The sequence below is a fragment of the Rissa tridactyla genome, chromosome 3 (genome assembly GCF_028500815.1).
Source record: "Rissa tridactyla isolate bRisTri1 chromosome 3, bRisTri1.patW.cur.20221130, whole genome shotgun sequence".
NCBI classification, from domain to species: domain Eukaryota; kingdom Metazoa; phylum Chordata; class Aves; order Charadriiformes; family Laridae; genus Rissa; species Rissa tridactyla.
Window position 1 is genome coordinate 92,351,365 of NC_071468.1, and position 17,367 is coordinate 92,368,731.

Here is a 17,367-nt window from a genome sequence, read left to right on the forward strand (position 1 = left end):
GGTGTCTTAAATCGTACTGTTTTCCTGAGTTTTCTGTAGAAGTAAATATGTGAATGAAAAAATGGGCATAAAGACATTCTCCTACTTTACAGGGATTTTCCAAACCTACTGTCTGTCAGAGAAAACAGTAGGGTCAAATCAACTGCTTGCAGAGGGGGATCTGGGTCTCTTGAAAAAGATATTGCCAGAAGCACCAACCAAAACTGAGTGTACTTCAACAACCAGCCTCAGTGAAATATTTTGTCTTACAACTCTCAACTTCCAAGCAGTTTTAGTGGCAGATTGTTTTTAATGTAACAGGTTTAATGGGGTTAAAGTATCTCATTCATTTGAAAATTTGCAGGGTTTCTACTGTACTGAGGCTGAAAGATGTTCAGGGACCATTTTTACATTAGAGAAGCAATATTTAGCCGAGGCATAGGAATAATGAATCAGATCCTGCTTTTAACTAACAGGAGTAAGAACCTGGATCTGAGCATTAACAGAATGCTGGCAAAAGCCTAAGTTGGAGCCAAAGACTTTCTTATAAGGAGGGGAGGCTGCTCTCGCTCTGCCTTTGAGCAGAGAATTTCTCAGGCTTGCTTTCTGTGAGCATTCTCAGTGTCATCTGTTCATTGTCAGAGGATAGGGAAAGCTGCCTCCTAGGCCATGAAAGGAAGTGTGACTGTGCTCTGTGCTGGCCAGGTATGTATTGCTAAAGTCTGGCACTGCAGCTGTGTAGGCATGGGCACTTGAAAACATCTTGCAGATGAATTACGTGGAATTAAAACTTGTCCATTGACGCTAATGGAGTTATAGTATGGATATAATTGGCTCTCAGTTTCTCCATCAGTTTAACTTTTTGTTTTTGACATAGGTTAGGAAGCAAACCAGAAAACCTATTTTGAATAGGAAACTGTAAAAAAATAAAAATCAGTTCCAATGATTCACCAATACGCTGAATTCATCCCACTAGAATTTAGACGCATATTTGAACACTGCAGTTTGCAGCATGGACTCTCTAGGATTCTTCTGTGATTAATGAAGAAAGGCAGATACATCCAGAAGGCAGGTAGTCAATCTGAGATCTCATTTTTCCTTCAAAGGAACATTTCTCTGTCCGTTGACTATAGAAGGAGCAACCGAGAGCCAGGCACCAAACTCCTGCCTGCCCCCCTACCTAAGTCTCAGGCAATCCATCTACTTTCTCTGATGGCTGCACCCTGTCTCAGGGTATCAGACACCTTGCAGTTTTCATGCTGCAAGTTTGCTAACTCCCTTGCTTTCATTACCCATGCAAGATCCAAAATGCTTCTTTTGTGGGAGAAAAGGACCTGTCTCCTGCCTGGAACACTGCTCAAGTCGGGTAAGGGAGAACGGGTAGCTGCCCATATTCTGCCCATATCCTCCAGAAAAGCCAGAGATGATCAGGATTTAGTGAAATTCCCTGTTGGTGGTGGTGCTGCCATTTCCTTTTGTATAGTATTCTACTAGGACTAACACTTCTTTAGGAGGAAGAGGGAGCATGGAGGTGTAGGCCTTAGTCTGGGGGAGTTTGAACTCGCATCTCCACATCCCAGCAGATTCACAATGCTGTAGTGTATGCTGGGCAAGAGTCTCCTTTACTCTTTCTGTTGAACCTGAGCCACTGTACACCCAGGAATGCAAATTTCACTCTCAGAACAAGAGCAGACTGGATCCCAAGTGGACAGAGGAGCCTGACATCCCTGCTTTTTTCTCTGTGCTGTCACTGGAAAGAGGAATTCCTCGGTCTTCCTTTGCAAATCTTGAGAGGCCTCTGTCTCTCTGTTAAACAGACTGAATTGTCCACTTCCTTATGGAGATGCCTCAAGTTTTAGTGAAGGGTTGACCAAGTTAACTGTTTACGCTTCGTAGAAAAATTTTCATTGAGTATCTTTGTAGTAAACCCGTGAGAGTCCCTTTATTAACATGGAGCTCCGAAGAGATCAAGTGTGTTCAAATTCGTATAATAAGCTTAGCTTTTTAGCCTATCATAAAACTTGAGCAGTAGAAAAGTCTTTTAAGGCATTGCCTAGAGCTTCAGTTAAAACATATTCTAAATAGAGAGAGCAGTGAATGAAATACAGCAGAATCAAAAAGACAGAGTCATCAGAAAAACAGAATTCGGTCTCAGGTAGAGACTGTCTTGTCCTTCCAGTCCTCCCCCCACAGGAGAGCTCTGATTCTGATTTGGAATTTCTGCAGTGATAAATTGTCAATGAGAAGAGTCAAAGAATTTAAAAGGATAGTTGACTATATCTCAGGAATGGATTTATACGTAACTAGATGGAATTTAAAATGGATGTTGCACTTAAAAGGATACAGAAACATTCCTGTAAGAGGTTTTACTCCAAGCAACTGAATTAAAACCTTATGTCAAAAATTCTGTAATTCTTGACAGATTTTGTCTTGTGATAAATAAGAATAAATGAGCATCCTGTCACGTAACTGAATTACTTTTTATTCAGTTCCTCAGCTGGGAGAAAACCAAATTAAAAATGACTTTTATCATTTTGACAGATATAGCTTTTTGACTCAAGTGCATATCTTTTGAAGATTCAGCTGGATTTGAAAATCCTATCAAGGTGCACTCCAGAAAACATTATTTTTCGCATTAAACCTGTCTATTAAATTTTTCTTGGTTAGATAAAATGATAGTAAGAGCATATACAGATGTCAGTCATTACTGGCTGATCAAAGGTAAAGAACAGAATACAAATTTCTGTTTGCATGACAACAGAGGCCTAAATCATGATGTTTCCTCATGGAACATCCACTGTGTATTTCAGTAATCAGCATATCTGCAGTTTCATGAGGTAATAAAAATACTTGAATTAGGACAAAATTCTTTGGACATGGTCCATAGATATTTTAAAAGACTCTCTGACTAATGTTATGAAAGGTTCTCAGAATATCTGTTGAAGTACATATAAACCAATATTTCACTGTATGGTACTTTCTTACCTCATTGGAGGATAAGAAGACAAAACCTTTGAGGAAAAACAGAAAATTAAGAACAAAAGGGTGGCAATTTTGGAACTGAAAGGGAACATTCAAACTTCAAAGCTTAGTATAGAAGTTTACTTGAAAAAAGAAGTTATGCTGCCTGTGAAGCTGAAATAAATTTGGTTGGACTTGGCTGAAGATACACAGGTCAGTGAAGTGAATACTTGACTAACTATTAGCTGAAATAACTTGTCTGACTGAGTCTGGGAATGGGACAGATCTTAACTCCTAGAGAAATAAACTTATCAACAGTAATGACAAAAAAGCTGTGAAAGGAAGCATAAAAAAGTGGTTAGTATTTCAGTTAGTTTTTCCATGAGCCATAGTGTCTGAGAAACAAAATAATGCAGCGTGTGTTTGTCATTGGCAACAGCACTGAAGTACTGAACACCTAAGTATTTTCCTGTATCAGGAATCCCAGTGGGGCTTACTTGATGTCTTCACCATATGAATTCTCACCAAATCTATCCAGTCAGTGATGCCATAGTTGCTGGCCACTTCAGTCATCATCATCTCCAGAGCTAGGCTTGAGATTGCCTTTCAAACTGGGATAGTCGTTAATTTATGGTATTGATACTGAGAAATCAGTTTGGGTGTAGGGAACATTTCAGCACTAACAGGAAAGTGAGAAAAGAGGAGCTGGATACAGTAGCTTCTCCAGCCATTGTGTAGTCAAGCGGCAGGAAATGAAAAATCCAAGCTCTCAGATGTTTATGGAATTTTACTGAGTCACTAAATGGTCCCCTGTGACTAAGTGTGTAGATGAGCATTCTTACTGCCTTCAGTAATGATTTATTTTGCTCTGCATGTAGTAGGAGAATTCACGTGGGCAGTTACTGCGTCTCAGTTGCAAGGGTAGCCTTCAGCAGAGAGAGAAAACCTGGTAATTTTTTAGACTGTTCTAACATGATTTGCAAGAACATTTCTGCCCAGGCACTCATTGAAGGTCCTTCCATTATGTGTGTTATATTCGAAGTATTTTGGAGCAGTTAAAAATTGCTTTTGGATGTTCCTCCTCTTCCTCTGCTTTGCTTTGCACGACAGTTTTTCAGTGTTTTGAAGTGGCTTGTCTGTTTTGGGGTACTTGGGAAAATCAATCTATACAAGCCCAGTAATCATTCTGTGTACTTGATATTATTTACCATCTGGGGAATCTCTGCTTCTCCTTTTGTTTTTCTTTTTGCTAAGTATATGCTTGCCCTTATTGTTTCTCCACGTAAAACAGAGGATAATTATACCCCCAAGTAACTGTAGATAATCTCTTCTATAAACTGTTTGCATAGCTATTTGGTCCTGCCCAAAGATAAGCACATGCCAGAGGATCAGAATTTTATGAACTGTTCACAGACAACATGGTACAGAGAGTTTAGCAAATGAGTAATCAGAAAATTACTCCTTTCTGAGGGTGCTGTCCCATACAGGTAACCGTTATTCAGAGAGAATGGGTTTCTTTCTTTTTTGTTTGTGGAGTGGGAAAAGAGAAACAATGTTTTTGCCCCTTTGTTGAAGGATTGTGCTTTCCTTCTTCAGTAATTGAGATTTTAGGAAATTTATAGTGGTCTGATCTTTTATACAACCTCTTTCAGTCACTGGCTGATTTTGTCTGCAGTTACGAAGTACCATCCAGAGGTGAAAGTTCTGGAGCTTTATATTTCATACTGCATTAAACATAACTGCACGTGCAAAATATGTGCTGTAGAAAACTCTCCTCTTTTATCCTCTCACTTTCGAAAGTGCATGGTGATCAATCACTAGGCAGCTTTGGTTGGAGCCCTTCTATAAAGGTGCCATGGAAAAATTTTCCTCAGACACATTTTGTTGGCTGTGATTCCCCTCAGCGCACACAAAGTCGTTGAAACTGCTAAAGTAAATGAAATCAGTGCAGGCTGCTGTTTGCTGTGTGGTGGAACAAGGCTTGTGGCAACCGGAGGAACTAAACGAATTAGCACTGATGGTTATATTTGATGATACATAACACAGATTGACGAACAAGCACAAAGCACCCACAGGAATGCCTTAGGGAAAAGTCTCCCTCTTATCCCCAGACACCCCAAACGTTAACCATTTGGCTTTCAGGTTTTTTTTGGATCATATGATCTTACCCAAGTCATCATACACCAGAAATAAAATACAATGATAAGCATGGTGAGGGCAGTGAGTGTAAATGCAACAGACAGCAAGCGTTTTGTGAGAGCTACTGTTTTTCTAATCTGTTTTTTAATAAGAGAGGTAGTTGCAAGTCTGGCAAGAATTTGGTTTTCTGCCGAAAGGCATGCTGTCATATGAAAAGAACATACTGCACGTTAGCCGCTAAATAGATTAACTTTCGTAATTTGCAGTTGTTTTAAAGAGAAACAAATTCATTGCTAGATTAAGTAATCTACACAAAAATGTTTAATCCTACTGCATGTCTGAAAATTTGAAAGCTGCAGATCTGTTTTATGAGTGTCCTTTTGCTGGCAGTTATGAATTTTTCAGAACAGCTTTAAGAATATTTCGGTTACTGAGTTTAAGCAGTCATTACACTTTTAAGTACGAATTTCAGAGAAATTTAGGAAAAAAGCTTTTTTTCTTTTTTTTTCTTTCTTTTTTTTTTTTTTAAGAAAAAGATTCAGTGGTCAGATTCCCATCTTGCTTGCACTGATAAATTTCAAAGTATTTTCCACTGATATCAGTGAAGTTCCTAGGCTAAAACCACGGTGTAAATGGATGTAGTTCTTTTGAAAGAAATGAGACTGCTAGTCTATATTAGTCCATTTTATTCCTTACCTGTGTACATTTTAGAATAAACAACGGGAGGTGTAGGGTATTATATTCAGGAGATAAATTTAAGAGATAATTATGTCATAGTTTCTTCCCCTTTAGAAAGATAATCTTTATGTTTTAGTGATGTAGGGCCCACTCCTGCCATCCCATTTGAGAGGTACTCTGTGCTGTGAGAGTTAGGCTGTACTAAAGCAATATATTAAAAAAAGTTGTCATGACTGAGTCACTTTTCAGTTTTATATTATTTTCTGTTGTATATATTTCTTAGAGATTAGGTTTAGGGATTTTGCTGAGGCGGGCTCTTTTTTTGGTCAGAAAATGGATAGTAGTTCTTTGGTAAATAAATGATTTATTTTTGCTGTTTCTATAGTAACATAAGAATGCTTTAGAAATGAATGACCTCCTACAGGCAGAATAGTACAAATTCAAGTGACATTTTCTTACAATGAGGTTTTTAGCATATCACAGGGACTTTTCGTAATGTTCAGGCTGTTTCCGTCCTGACGGAAAAAAGGACTCAGTGTCCTCAGAAGATTTAACGCTGTTTCATGCATTTTTTAAATTATACATTCCAAGATTTTTGAGTCTGACATTTGAAATTGACTTTTGATAATCTGTGGAAAATTATCTTAGTTTTATATTGGAAATTAAATATATACCAGAAAAAAATTAACAAAGGGGAAGGTTGAATGAATAATAAAAAGATATTTCTAGACAGTTGAGAGTAGTGTTAACTGATTGACTGCTGGAAGAGACAGATTAAATATTAAAGGAACTGAGTATGTATTCCAGTTGGCTTTATCCCAGAGGAGGGACTCAGGAATGCTCTGGGCAAAGTCCCTCTGTTTTGGGTCAGAACTCTTCTGGTTTGCATCTTCTCACCTTTCTGCATTCCCAGTAGCGTAAGAGCAAGAAACCTGCTCTACCAGAGCATTCCCTTTGTGTAGCAAGTCCTTGACTCTCCCCTGCACCATGTCCACATCCCCTCCCTAAATGCTTGAGGGCTGGTACTCCAGGAATAACCAACTACTTTGGGGCTCGCAGGGAAGGATTCAGCCGACCAAAGTGACTGCCTCCTACAATGCAGAGGGGAGTCTGACCATTAAGCTAAAATCTTAAAGTGATTCGGCTACCATCTCATCTGATGCGTGCACTTGGATCCTTGGCTGCAGCGGCCCAGCCTGCTGACTTAATGGGATACTCCTGATGTATCCCATTGTAAACAAGGCAGGACTGGGACCATACAATTTTGGTATATGCCTCTGCAAGAGAAGGCTCATTTATTTAGTTGATTCTGACCTTTTAGGATGTTGGCTTAGATCAATTCTATGTTTAACTTAAATGAAACATGACTCTGCATGAAATTTACCGCTGCAGATTGATTTTGAAAGCTGGTTTTAAGAGCATATGCAGAAAATTGTTTACTCTTTGGATCCAAACTGCATGAACAATTTCCACTGAAATCAGCAGGAGTTGTCTAAATGTTTCTGAAGGGGAAGGCCATTTGGATAAGGCCATTTGATTTTTATGAATGTCAACGTTTTAATTTTAGCTGATTCACAGTCTTGTGTTCAATAACAATAGTGATTGCTGGAGAGCTATGGGAAGGGTGCCAAGTGGACACAGGGAAACTGCTTTAATATTATATCATGTCTCTGGCATACTATAGTGGAAAAACTTAATATGGAAACTGGACATTGCAGAAGTCCAGAACTGGATGTAAAAGCACCTGACTGAAAGTTATCAAGTTAATTTCTGAGAGTGTGTCTGCACTAATGTAATAAAAGATGCATCTTGTAGTAGAGATGTACTGTAGGCAGACTGCAGATCTGAGCTAAAGGCTGCTGAAGAGAATCTGATAGCCTGAAACTGGTGACTGGCTTGCTCACCCAGGTAGGGGTTTGACCTGTTTGTGCAAGCGCTTTGCTTTACTGAGCACGTACTCACTATGGGTTACAGCTGCGCTTACACCAGCTGGTTTGGTGCTCCAGAGCATCATAGGACCTAATGCCTGCTAGGGGATAATTTTCAAAAACCAGCTGTTTCCTCACTTGCTGATGGCTTGGGGGCTGCATGAAGTGATAGGCGTACTCTAACTTCCATTTCAAGTCAGGAAAAAGCAGGAGTCTTTTGACTGTTAACCATTTGTGAGCCAGTCAGCCAGCCCTTTTCTTTCTTACAGCGTGCATTGTCTTTCCATGCTCCTTATCCGTCCTGTTTAAACAAGCGGGCAAGAAGCAGGTGTACAACAAGCATTTCTGAACATGTGGACCAAAGAACAGAATGACTGCTTACATGTTACAGTTGTACTTTTTTTTTTTTTGTGAAACATAAGCAAGGTAACTAGGTATTTTGTTTTAATCCAAGGGAAAAATATCTCGTAGGTCTAATTGTATGTTTGCTAGTCACTACATTATACCAGTGTTATAGTGGAGCTTAAATATGTTTCTTGACTCTGAATGTAGCAGCTTAAATAGTACTTGATGGAATCCTAATAATTTAGGACTTACAGTTGGACTGCATCTTAAACACAGCTGCTCCCCCAATACAAAAACACTTTTGGGAGAAACAGTGAGGCAGAAAAAAGCTGTCAGTGAACTTCCACCTCACACATGAGGTGCAAATCAAGTTAGTGTGTTATGTTAAAGAAATGTTCTCGGTTGCAGTGTAACATATAAAAAGTCCAATTTCCTTTAGTAGGTAAGTTGTCTTGTCAGCAGTTTCCAACTATTTGAAGTAAAAATTTTCCATTTAGTTCTAGTGGTTTGGTAGGAATCCCAGTCCCTTTTCCCTCTCTTACCTTGCCTTATAAAAAAGACATTTAGTTCCAAAGAATATTTCTTTCAGAACCAACATGTTACAGTAACTGGTGTTCATTACAGTCCATTCCAAACAAATTATTTTCCTCTGTTATTTAATGACCTCAATAATGACTTAATCAATAATGGTTTTAAATATGCAGTTATTTTTGCAGTGTTTCCAACATATATCATTAACTGTAGCGTCCAAGAGTAGACTTGCAAAAAATTGTGCTGTGGTAGCAGATACTTTAATACTGAAATCATGTTGTGGCAGAGCCATGTTTTAAAGTAGCCAAAATAAAGTGACTTGTATATTTATATTACATTAAAATATGGAAAGAAAGATTTTATTGTGAGACATCTGTGCATTCTATCAAGTTAGGTTTTCCATATTTTTTCCATTTGGATTGCCTTAATATTTTTTTTTATTGTATGAAAAAGCCAAGATTTGGGAGTAGAAGCTTAAGAGCAGACAGAAAAATTGGTGTAATTTACTTTTGAAGGCAAATCTTTTTTTCAGGCTTCCAGGAAAATTAGCCTTTGGAGTTTAGATTCTGCCCTGGTTTTTATTTAATGCAGTTGCTGAATTCAGTGAGATTGCATGAAGCATGAGCTGAATCAGGCCTTTTCACTATAACTTTTTCACTATATGCAACTGCTGTTGTTGTGAAATGATAAACAAGTAAACTTTACCAAAACCTCTGTATCTTAATATTTTTTTTTAGAAAAGATGGCATAAATTGTGATGATTTACATTGTGAGGCTAAAAATTTGTTTGAAGAGTAAAATTGTAAGAACTGATGCAGAGTTGGGACGGCAAGAGAATTGCCTCTCGAAGAACGTGGTGGGATGTTCCAAGATTCTGAATTAGAATCAGAAAAACCCCACAATGCAAAGAAATTCTGCTACGTGCTCTATTTAGCTGTATTTGAGAGTCAGCTTTGTGATTGGAGTGGTACCCTCTGATTTTGTAATCTGTGTAGGTTTTGAATCTTTATTATACTGTAAGCATTGGTTTCATCAGATAGTTGATATTAATTTCCATTCATCGTTAAGCCAAGTAGGACTCATTGGCTCAGTTTTAATGAAGTTGTGCTGGCAATGAGATATTTCCAAAATGAAATATTTCTACAGGTAGTTAGTTCTTTTTGCTCCTGCAGAATTGTGTTTGGAAATGTTGCAGATTTGTGGTGGGAGTGAAAGATGAATACAAAAAGTGAAAACACAGTGTATGACTTTGAGCAACTGGTTGCTCAGTCTTGAACTGAAACTGCTTCAGGCATCTGAAAACAGTGAGGTCTGTTCTTGCAATGAGCCTAAGCAGTGGAAATTGGATAGGTACTGAATTTCTGTGTGTTCAAAGAATTTTGACTCTGGTCCTGTGGTTTCTATGGTATAATATAGGGATATATTTTTATCAGTGCAAGTAAAGCTTAACTGTGATGCCATGAGGCCACCTCAAGTGTTTAAGTCCTCTTGCTAAGCAGTCTCTCAGGAATGTCCTGTAGGCCACAGAGAATACATGCCAAAGAACCGAGCACTTCTGTGTGTATGTGGATCTGGTTTTGTAGATCCCTTTTGCAGATCTTGCTACAGTGAGGCTATTGCGTTAAACCCACCAGTCAGCGCTCCTTTCCTGCCATCAAAAGCCAGCTTCTGCAAAAGGAAAATTGAACATACGTTATAAATGTATGTTAAACATTAAACACAGGCACTCCTTTCACTCCACCACTTAAGACCAATGAGCTCCATTTTTAAGCAGTGGAATTACTCTGGTGTGTTAGGTGAAACTCACGCATCCAGCTGACAACTGGGTTTCACAGACTAACGAGCTGCTTCCTTCATTCCAAGCTGGCTGGAACAAACTACAGGGAGGAAAGAGGTACAAGTCTTATGAGTGGAAAGATGGAAACTGTTTTCTACTGTAACGGTGGCATGAGGTAGACATACTGCAAATTAGTTGTAAACATGAAATAAAATAGCTGATAGATCTGGAGAGATAAGAACAGTACTATTAAATAAGAAGTTACGGTTGTCAGAGAAACGACTGTTTCACTCAGGCAAAAGTCTCCTTTGTTTAATCCCCGGGAAAAAAGTTACACACATAAGGATGAAGAAGAATGAATGAAATAAAATTGTTTACTTGAGAGTTAAATTCTACCTAAATGAGCCGCAGCACATTTAAGCACTGACTTCATGCCAAGTCTTTGATTAATGCCATTTTTATGTTGCATATTCTAAAGCATAACTGCTAAGTATCTTGCATGGTAAGAGATAGATAGGGTCATTCATAATCTAAAGTTAGCTTTAAGCATTTTGTTGAAAAATCCATTCATTTTCTCTTGGAACTACAAATGTATGTTATTGAAACTAATATTGATGGGAAAAGTTTGGTTTTGCTCTTACGATCATTTTACTTTGCCATTTGTACTTTGCTAACTTTTGCTATTTATATTTTAGAGGTAATTTGCTGTTTTCTTTCTTGCAGAACGCGGTTCACCACGTAATTTGGTTACCACAGATATAACTGACACTACAGTTGGATTATCATGGACACCAGCTCCAGGAACAGTTAATAATTACCGGATAGTGTGGAAATCACTTTATGATGATACAGTGGGAGAGAAGAGAGTCCCTGGAAATACAGTGGATGCTGTGCTAGAAGGCTTGGAGCCAGAGACTAAATATGGGATTTCAGTATATGCAATCTACAGCAGTGGAGAGGGAGACCCAGTAGAAGGAGAGGCTTTTACTGACGGTGAGTGTACTACAACGTTACCACCATTTGTAACATTCTGTTCTTGATGAAATTATCATATTTTAAAGAAAATGGACCTTATTTTTCATCACCTTTTTTTTCTAAAAAATCCCCCCAAACCAAAATGCCACCTCAGATCAGTCAATTCTGGCTTTTTGTTTGACCATTAAAAAAAAAGGAAAATCTCTTCTATGTCATGTAGATTTGGATTCAGCAAGAATTACTTCCAACTTAAGACTTGATTTTGTCTGCAAATTACTCTGAAGCCAGCCTTCCATAGGTTTGGTGTGACTGCTGGAAATCAGCTGGAGGAAATGTTATGGATATAGTAAGGAGGAAAGGTGGGGTAAATTCCCGCAGAACCAATGAATTGCCTTTCCAAGTTATTGCCCTTTCCAGTCTTCACAGTCCTCAAACTGAGGCTCACTGGGTCATTTTGATGTTTGTTATTTACCTTTCCTGAGGGTCTTCTATTTTCTTATTTGATAAACATTATGTACTATTAGTCAAAGCAGGTCAAGCCTCTCTTGCCGCGTAGGCAAAGAAAAAAACCACTGAGAGGCCAGGGATAGCTTGTTGCTGTATAGGGAGAACTGGCAAGTAGAGGACACAGAATGAATGAAGGGATGCCCTGGATTAGCCTTGATGTTTCTGTTGTTTGCCTAAAGGGGCCACGTGAAGACACAGCCTGAGGGAGTGATGTGGGAGTGCATCATGTGTGTTTACATGTTCTTGTACTCTTTGCTAAGCATCTGTTTTGACTACTGTTGGAGACAGGATGCTGAACTGCATTAACCTTTGTCCTTGATCCAGTGTAGTTACTCTTAAGGTCTCCCAAGTGTAGTGATTGCTGCCATTGGTAAGAGCTGACTCCCCAGAGTCAAAGCAGACTACTGTCCCACGTCTTCCTTCTTTCTTCACGAACCGCAGCGTTAGCTGTCCAGCCTTTTCTAGGTTAAGTTGGCAGCTTAGCCATATCATTTGTTGCTTCTCTCAACGTGCTGCCTGAGGGAATTTGCTGTCAGGCCTATCAATAGACCCAGACCTGAGACTAACCAACATTGCATCTTTCTGTTGCAAATACAATTAGAAATTTTCAGTTCCTAGGACTGGGAGAGGATACTGTAGTCTGCAAAGCCTACCTTACCGTGTGATGAAATGCTGACTGATTCTAGCGGGCCAAGAAGGTTCTGTTTTGCCAAAACCTAGATGGCTTATTCCGGCTGACAGCCAGAATTACATACCTTTCAGTTCACTTCACATCATTTGTAACATTTGTACAGTCTGGAAAATATCTCTTAGAAGCCGAGTGCTGCAATTTGTAGAGAAAATGCTTTATTAGACCATGTGCTTATTTCAGCACATATAATATCCTGTAAATAGTGGTGAGTGATTTTTCCAAGCATTTGGAAAGTCACTCAGCGCTATTTGCAGGATAGTTTGTATGGAGCCTAACACCCAGCAGTTTAGATATTTACCAGTACCTTCTCAGATGTGTAAACTCAAAACTTAGAAAATCTTAATTCTATAGGACTTTGTGTTCATGAAAAAAAGGCTTTATAATTTATCAGTTTCACTTGAGAGTGCTGAATCCGTTACTTAACAGCTTACTGAAAAGTGTGAGTAAATAAAACTCCCAATTATGCTGTGTCATCGTGTAATTTATACCTCCCTCTTTTTTTTTTTTTTTTTCTCTGTAGTGGAAAGCACACTTATGTTTCTTTAGTCCATTAAACTTAAAAATAATTTAACAATGGTCTGTGAGATTCCCCTGTGTCTTCCCCACAATCAAATACTGTAATTTTAAAGAGGGCAATTTTTTTTTTAATACAGCAGAATGAATTTTATAGACATGCATTTGAACATATCTTTATGTGACAAAGTAAATATTTATCCATATTTTTACACTGAAAAGTGTCACCAAATGCCAGGACTGTGACAGTAGACAACGAGACAGAAAATACAATGAGGGTTACATGGCAGCCTTCACCTGGGAAAGTCTTGTCTTACCGTGTTTACTACCGACCACGCAGTGGAGGACGGCAGATGTTTGGAAGAGTAAATGCTCCTGCTACAAGCATAGTGTTAAAGCGACTTAAGCCGCGAACTACTTATGACCTCAGTGTTGTTCCAATTTATGATTTTGGACAAGGAAAATCAAGAAAAGCAGTAGGAACAACAGGTACGTATCACAAGCTTGAACAGGATTTGATAATTAAAATTTTGTGCTTGAAATTAATAATCACAATATGTAGAAAAGTATGGTGGAGTCTGACAAGATCGTGAATTAAGAGGCAAATTGAAGAAAATGTTAGAGGTTGAGAAAAGTGTTTGATTTGTTGGAAACTTCACTATGGTGTAGCCTGAGCACAGCCTTTTGCTGTTGATATCAAGGCTGTAAATGTGGTGTAAAATCTGGTTGAAAATACTGGACTTGTTTTGAAACACTGTCATCAGAAGTTAAAACAAGGTGTTTTGTGAGGAACACGGTATATCAACAGACTACTTAATCATTTTGTTTTCAGTTGAAAGTTTCATAATTTGCCTTTTGGTCCTGGGTACTGATTAAATAGCTAACCAGTATCCTGTTACTTAGATTTGTCTTCTTTGGTCACATTTTTTCTGTGGAAAACCTGAGGTAATAAAAAGGGGGAGTAGATGATTTCGAAGCCTCATCAGTGGAAGTCTGACCTCAGAGACCATGGTCTTTTGGACAAGCCGTCTTCTCTCTCAGAAGCCGAAACTCTCAAACATTTACTAAGTCCTGGTGAGGGGATTTTTGTGGTAAAAGCAAAACTCATTTTCTGCTCTTTGGTATGAATCTGATGCTGGTCTTTCATTTTGTAAGGAAATGAAAAGATCTATCCAGGTCAAGTCAACCAGATTTCGAGTCAGTTTTTTCTTCCATAGAGAGCCATTACCAAAAGAGAATTTTTTTCAAGATGTTTTTCCCTGTATGGGATTAGTGCCATTCACCGAGAGACACTATAAATACTTCATGCCATCCTCTGTTCTTGAGCATATGTCATATTGAATGATGACAGGAAGCAAGAAACAAGTCTCCTGACAGTGGAGATATTGGCACCTCAGTTACTGAAGGAAGATTTCTTTTTCAATTAAAATGCTGTTGATGTAGAGGAGTCATGAAAACTTGATCAGCTCTTGATCAACACCTACTTTTTAAATCTTGAAAATTATACTGAGATAAATCTCAGATCATCCAGCTGCTTTTGATTTTTGACCCATTCATCTTGATATGGATATGCCTCTGTGCTTTCACTGTGAATAATTGTGGTGGTAATCACTTTTTGCAAGCAAGTGGAGCCTGAGTGATCTTGTTAGTTGAAGCTGCCATGATAATTCAGGGAGCAGTATCATGGGGGATGAGACAGAGAAGAGGCATTTTTCCTTGTGAGTGAGAGTGTATCTACTGTTTCTCATCAGAATTCACAATCTGAGGACACTTATGATCTTTCAGCTATAGTTAGACAATTACGTAGACACAGGGATAAGACAAACTCACTGCTGCAGTATTTTCTATGGCTGCACTCAGATACGCACAAAAGCAAAAGGGATGCAGAAGTTAGCAGCAGGCTTGTTAAGCACTCTGTCTGTGTGTGAGTACTGACCTGCACTGGGTAGCCACTAGTCTTCAGAGGAAGTTGCTTTTGACCTAAAAACCTCAAGCCATTTGGCTGGCACTCCTCTGAAAAAATATTTTTTGATGTACTGCCACACCTGTGGTTGGTGAAGTTGCTTGAGCTGCCAGGCCCTGAGCACATCAAGGGAGAGGACTGTTGACAGGACCTTTTCTACAAATGAGTCCTTGCTTTCAGCCTCTCTCACCTGTGGGACCCAGAGCTCTGAGGAGGCAGCTTGAGAAGCGATACTGGTGATTGAGTACTGTCTAGGAGTCACTTTTGCCTGCAGTAAATTCTGATTTTTTCCAGTGTTGGTTTGAGAGGAAGCTGCTTCCATTTCTGTCTTTTGGCTCACCTACTTGTTGACATTTAAAAGAGAGAGGGCTAGTCTAAGCTGGCCATCTAGTCTTTCTCCATAATTAATAAAGAGAAAGACTGATGGTGGTTAGTCCACCTATTGTCAACATTTATTGTAAGATCAGATGGATGTTTAAGGTAGGTGAGATGAATTGCTATCTATCCCTCAGTTTGTTGGTAGAGGGAGCCTTGATGACAAACTTAGCCCCCATACCTATTGGTTAGGTAGATAAAATTAGGTGAAGTGAATCTCGCCTATCACCTCTTCATATTTGTCTTTATGTCAAAGGAAAGGCACAAAGAGTTTAGGGCTGCTACTAATCCAGGATTTGCATATAGATTTTTACATAAAAGCGTACTTTTTGATTTTTTTCCATAACCAGACCTGATTTAAATCCTTTTTTTTCCATCTTTGCAGCCTCTCCCTTTAAGCCACCTCGAAATTTGAGAACTTCTGATTCAACTATGTCAAGTTTCCGAGTAACCTGGGAGCCAGCCCCAGGGCGAGTGAAGGGGTACAAAGTAACTTTCCACCCTACCGAAGATGATGGGAGTCTTGGAGAATTAATAGTGGGGCCATACGACAGCACAGTGGTATTGGAGGAGCTTAGGTATGGATAATAATTCATGGTTTGTTTTTTTTTTTTTTTTAAATAACTTTAGATTAGGGTTTTGTTTACTTGTGACCTGTGATTGAAATGCCTGGCAAAATCTACTTTAAGTAAGAAAGTAATTGTGTCAATAAGCTACAAGGATCTTGTTATGCAGTCTCTGAAAGATACCTGGCAGGGCTCTTTCTGAGATTATTCACATCACTTGTGGTGAAGGACTGAAGGAGGCAAAGATGTGGGCAGAGGCTGCGTACTGCATTTTGTATATGAGAAAGCTAATGCAACACTGAAGAAAGTTGGGATTTCTAAAGTTTCCTCCCAAAAGTTCCTTACCTCACGTGAAAAAAACCTAGTTTAGTTCTTGATTTATTTTCTCAGAGGCCTGGATTTATAAAGTAGGCTTCAGTCCATGTCAAAATCTGTTATGCAAATGTATTAACTGTATTAAAAATAGGATAATTAATTATGATGTTAATTTTTATTAATCTTAAATTACTTGAATAAAGTAGGCTATAAATTTAAGTATAGAATCTAGAATCAGCTTTTAATTTGCCAAAACTTCACCATCTTGTGGAAGAGCTAGTCTTTGGGCTTCACGTTTTAGCACCTTTGCTGTAGGGATTTTTTTCTGTGAGGATTTCATAAATGAAGTGTCAGCATTTAGCTAGCCAAGTGAATTTAGTTACAGTACATTTGTTTAACTATTGCAGGGCAGGAACTACGTATAAGGTAAATGTTTTTGGAATGTTTGAAGGAGGAGAGAGCAGCCCTCTGGTTGGACAAGAGATGACCACCCTTTCAGATACTACTTCGGAGCCATTTTTGTCTAGAGGTAAACATGATTGGATTGAAGAAAAGGCAGCCTTGGCTTATGGATAAAAGAAGACTAAAAGTTTACCAGCATTTCCTTATCATTTTTCTAATCATATAAATATTTATTTACAGGATTCAGTATACTCCCTGCCCTGATGGCATAGCCTCTGGTCTGAAACGACCACTAAGTGTGCCCCAGTTCACAATTCTAGTCCTCTGCACCCTTTAGATGATCTTACAAAGATGATAACTCAGACAACCCATGTTTTGCTGATTACCCAAAGCCATCTGCATTGCATTTTAAAGCCATCCACATCTGTGTTAAATCACATAAGGTCAAATTCTTGAACAGAGATCATGGCTCATCTACAGGGGTGTTCACAGGAGTAGAACAAGGAATTTTAAGCAGATCTTTAGCCCTTTGCTTGTCCTTATATGGTGACTTTTTGTTTTAAGACTAAGATGGTATAATGAACAAAGATCTGATAGTTGGGAATGTCCCAGTGTTACTGTGTATTATTTAAGTTTGTATGCAACATAACCGTTATTTAGTCTTTTTTTTTTTTACTATAGAAGGAGGAGACTTAGTTCAGAAATGCAATTGTTGAGTGCTC

General features: G+C 38.6%; 1 protein-coding gene across 6 annotated transcripts in view; it reads left to right on the forward strand.

Annotated features, from left to right (window-relative positions):
- Positions 1 to 17,367, forward strand: part of COL12A1 (collagen type XII alpha 1 chain) — a 101,848-nt gene that overhangs the window by 22,980 nt on the left and 61,501 nt on the right. For 5 of the 6 annotated variants that reach the window (XM_054196528.1, XM_054196529.1, XM_054196530.1 and 2 more), the window contains 4 exons: positions 11,062 to 11,331; positions 13,247 to 13,513; positions 15,748 to 15,940; positions 16,651 to 16,772. The exons of the other annotated variant lie outside the window; for it this stretch is intronic. In XM_054196528.1, coding sequence (XP_054052503.1) covers positions 11,062 to 11,331; positions 13,247 to 13,513; positions 15,748 to 15,940; positions 16,651 to 16,772 — 852 coding nt within the window. The remainder of the gene's footprint in view (positions 1 to 11,061; positions 11,332 to 13,246; positions 13,514 to 15,747; positions 15,941 to 16,650; positions 16,773 to 17,367) is intronic. 6 annotated transcript variants of the gene reach the window in all.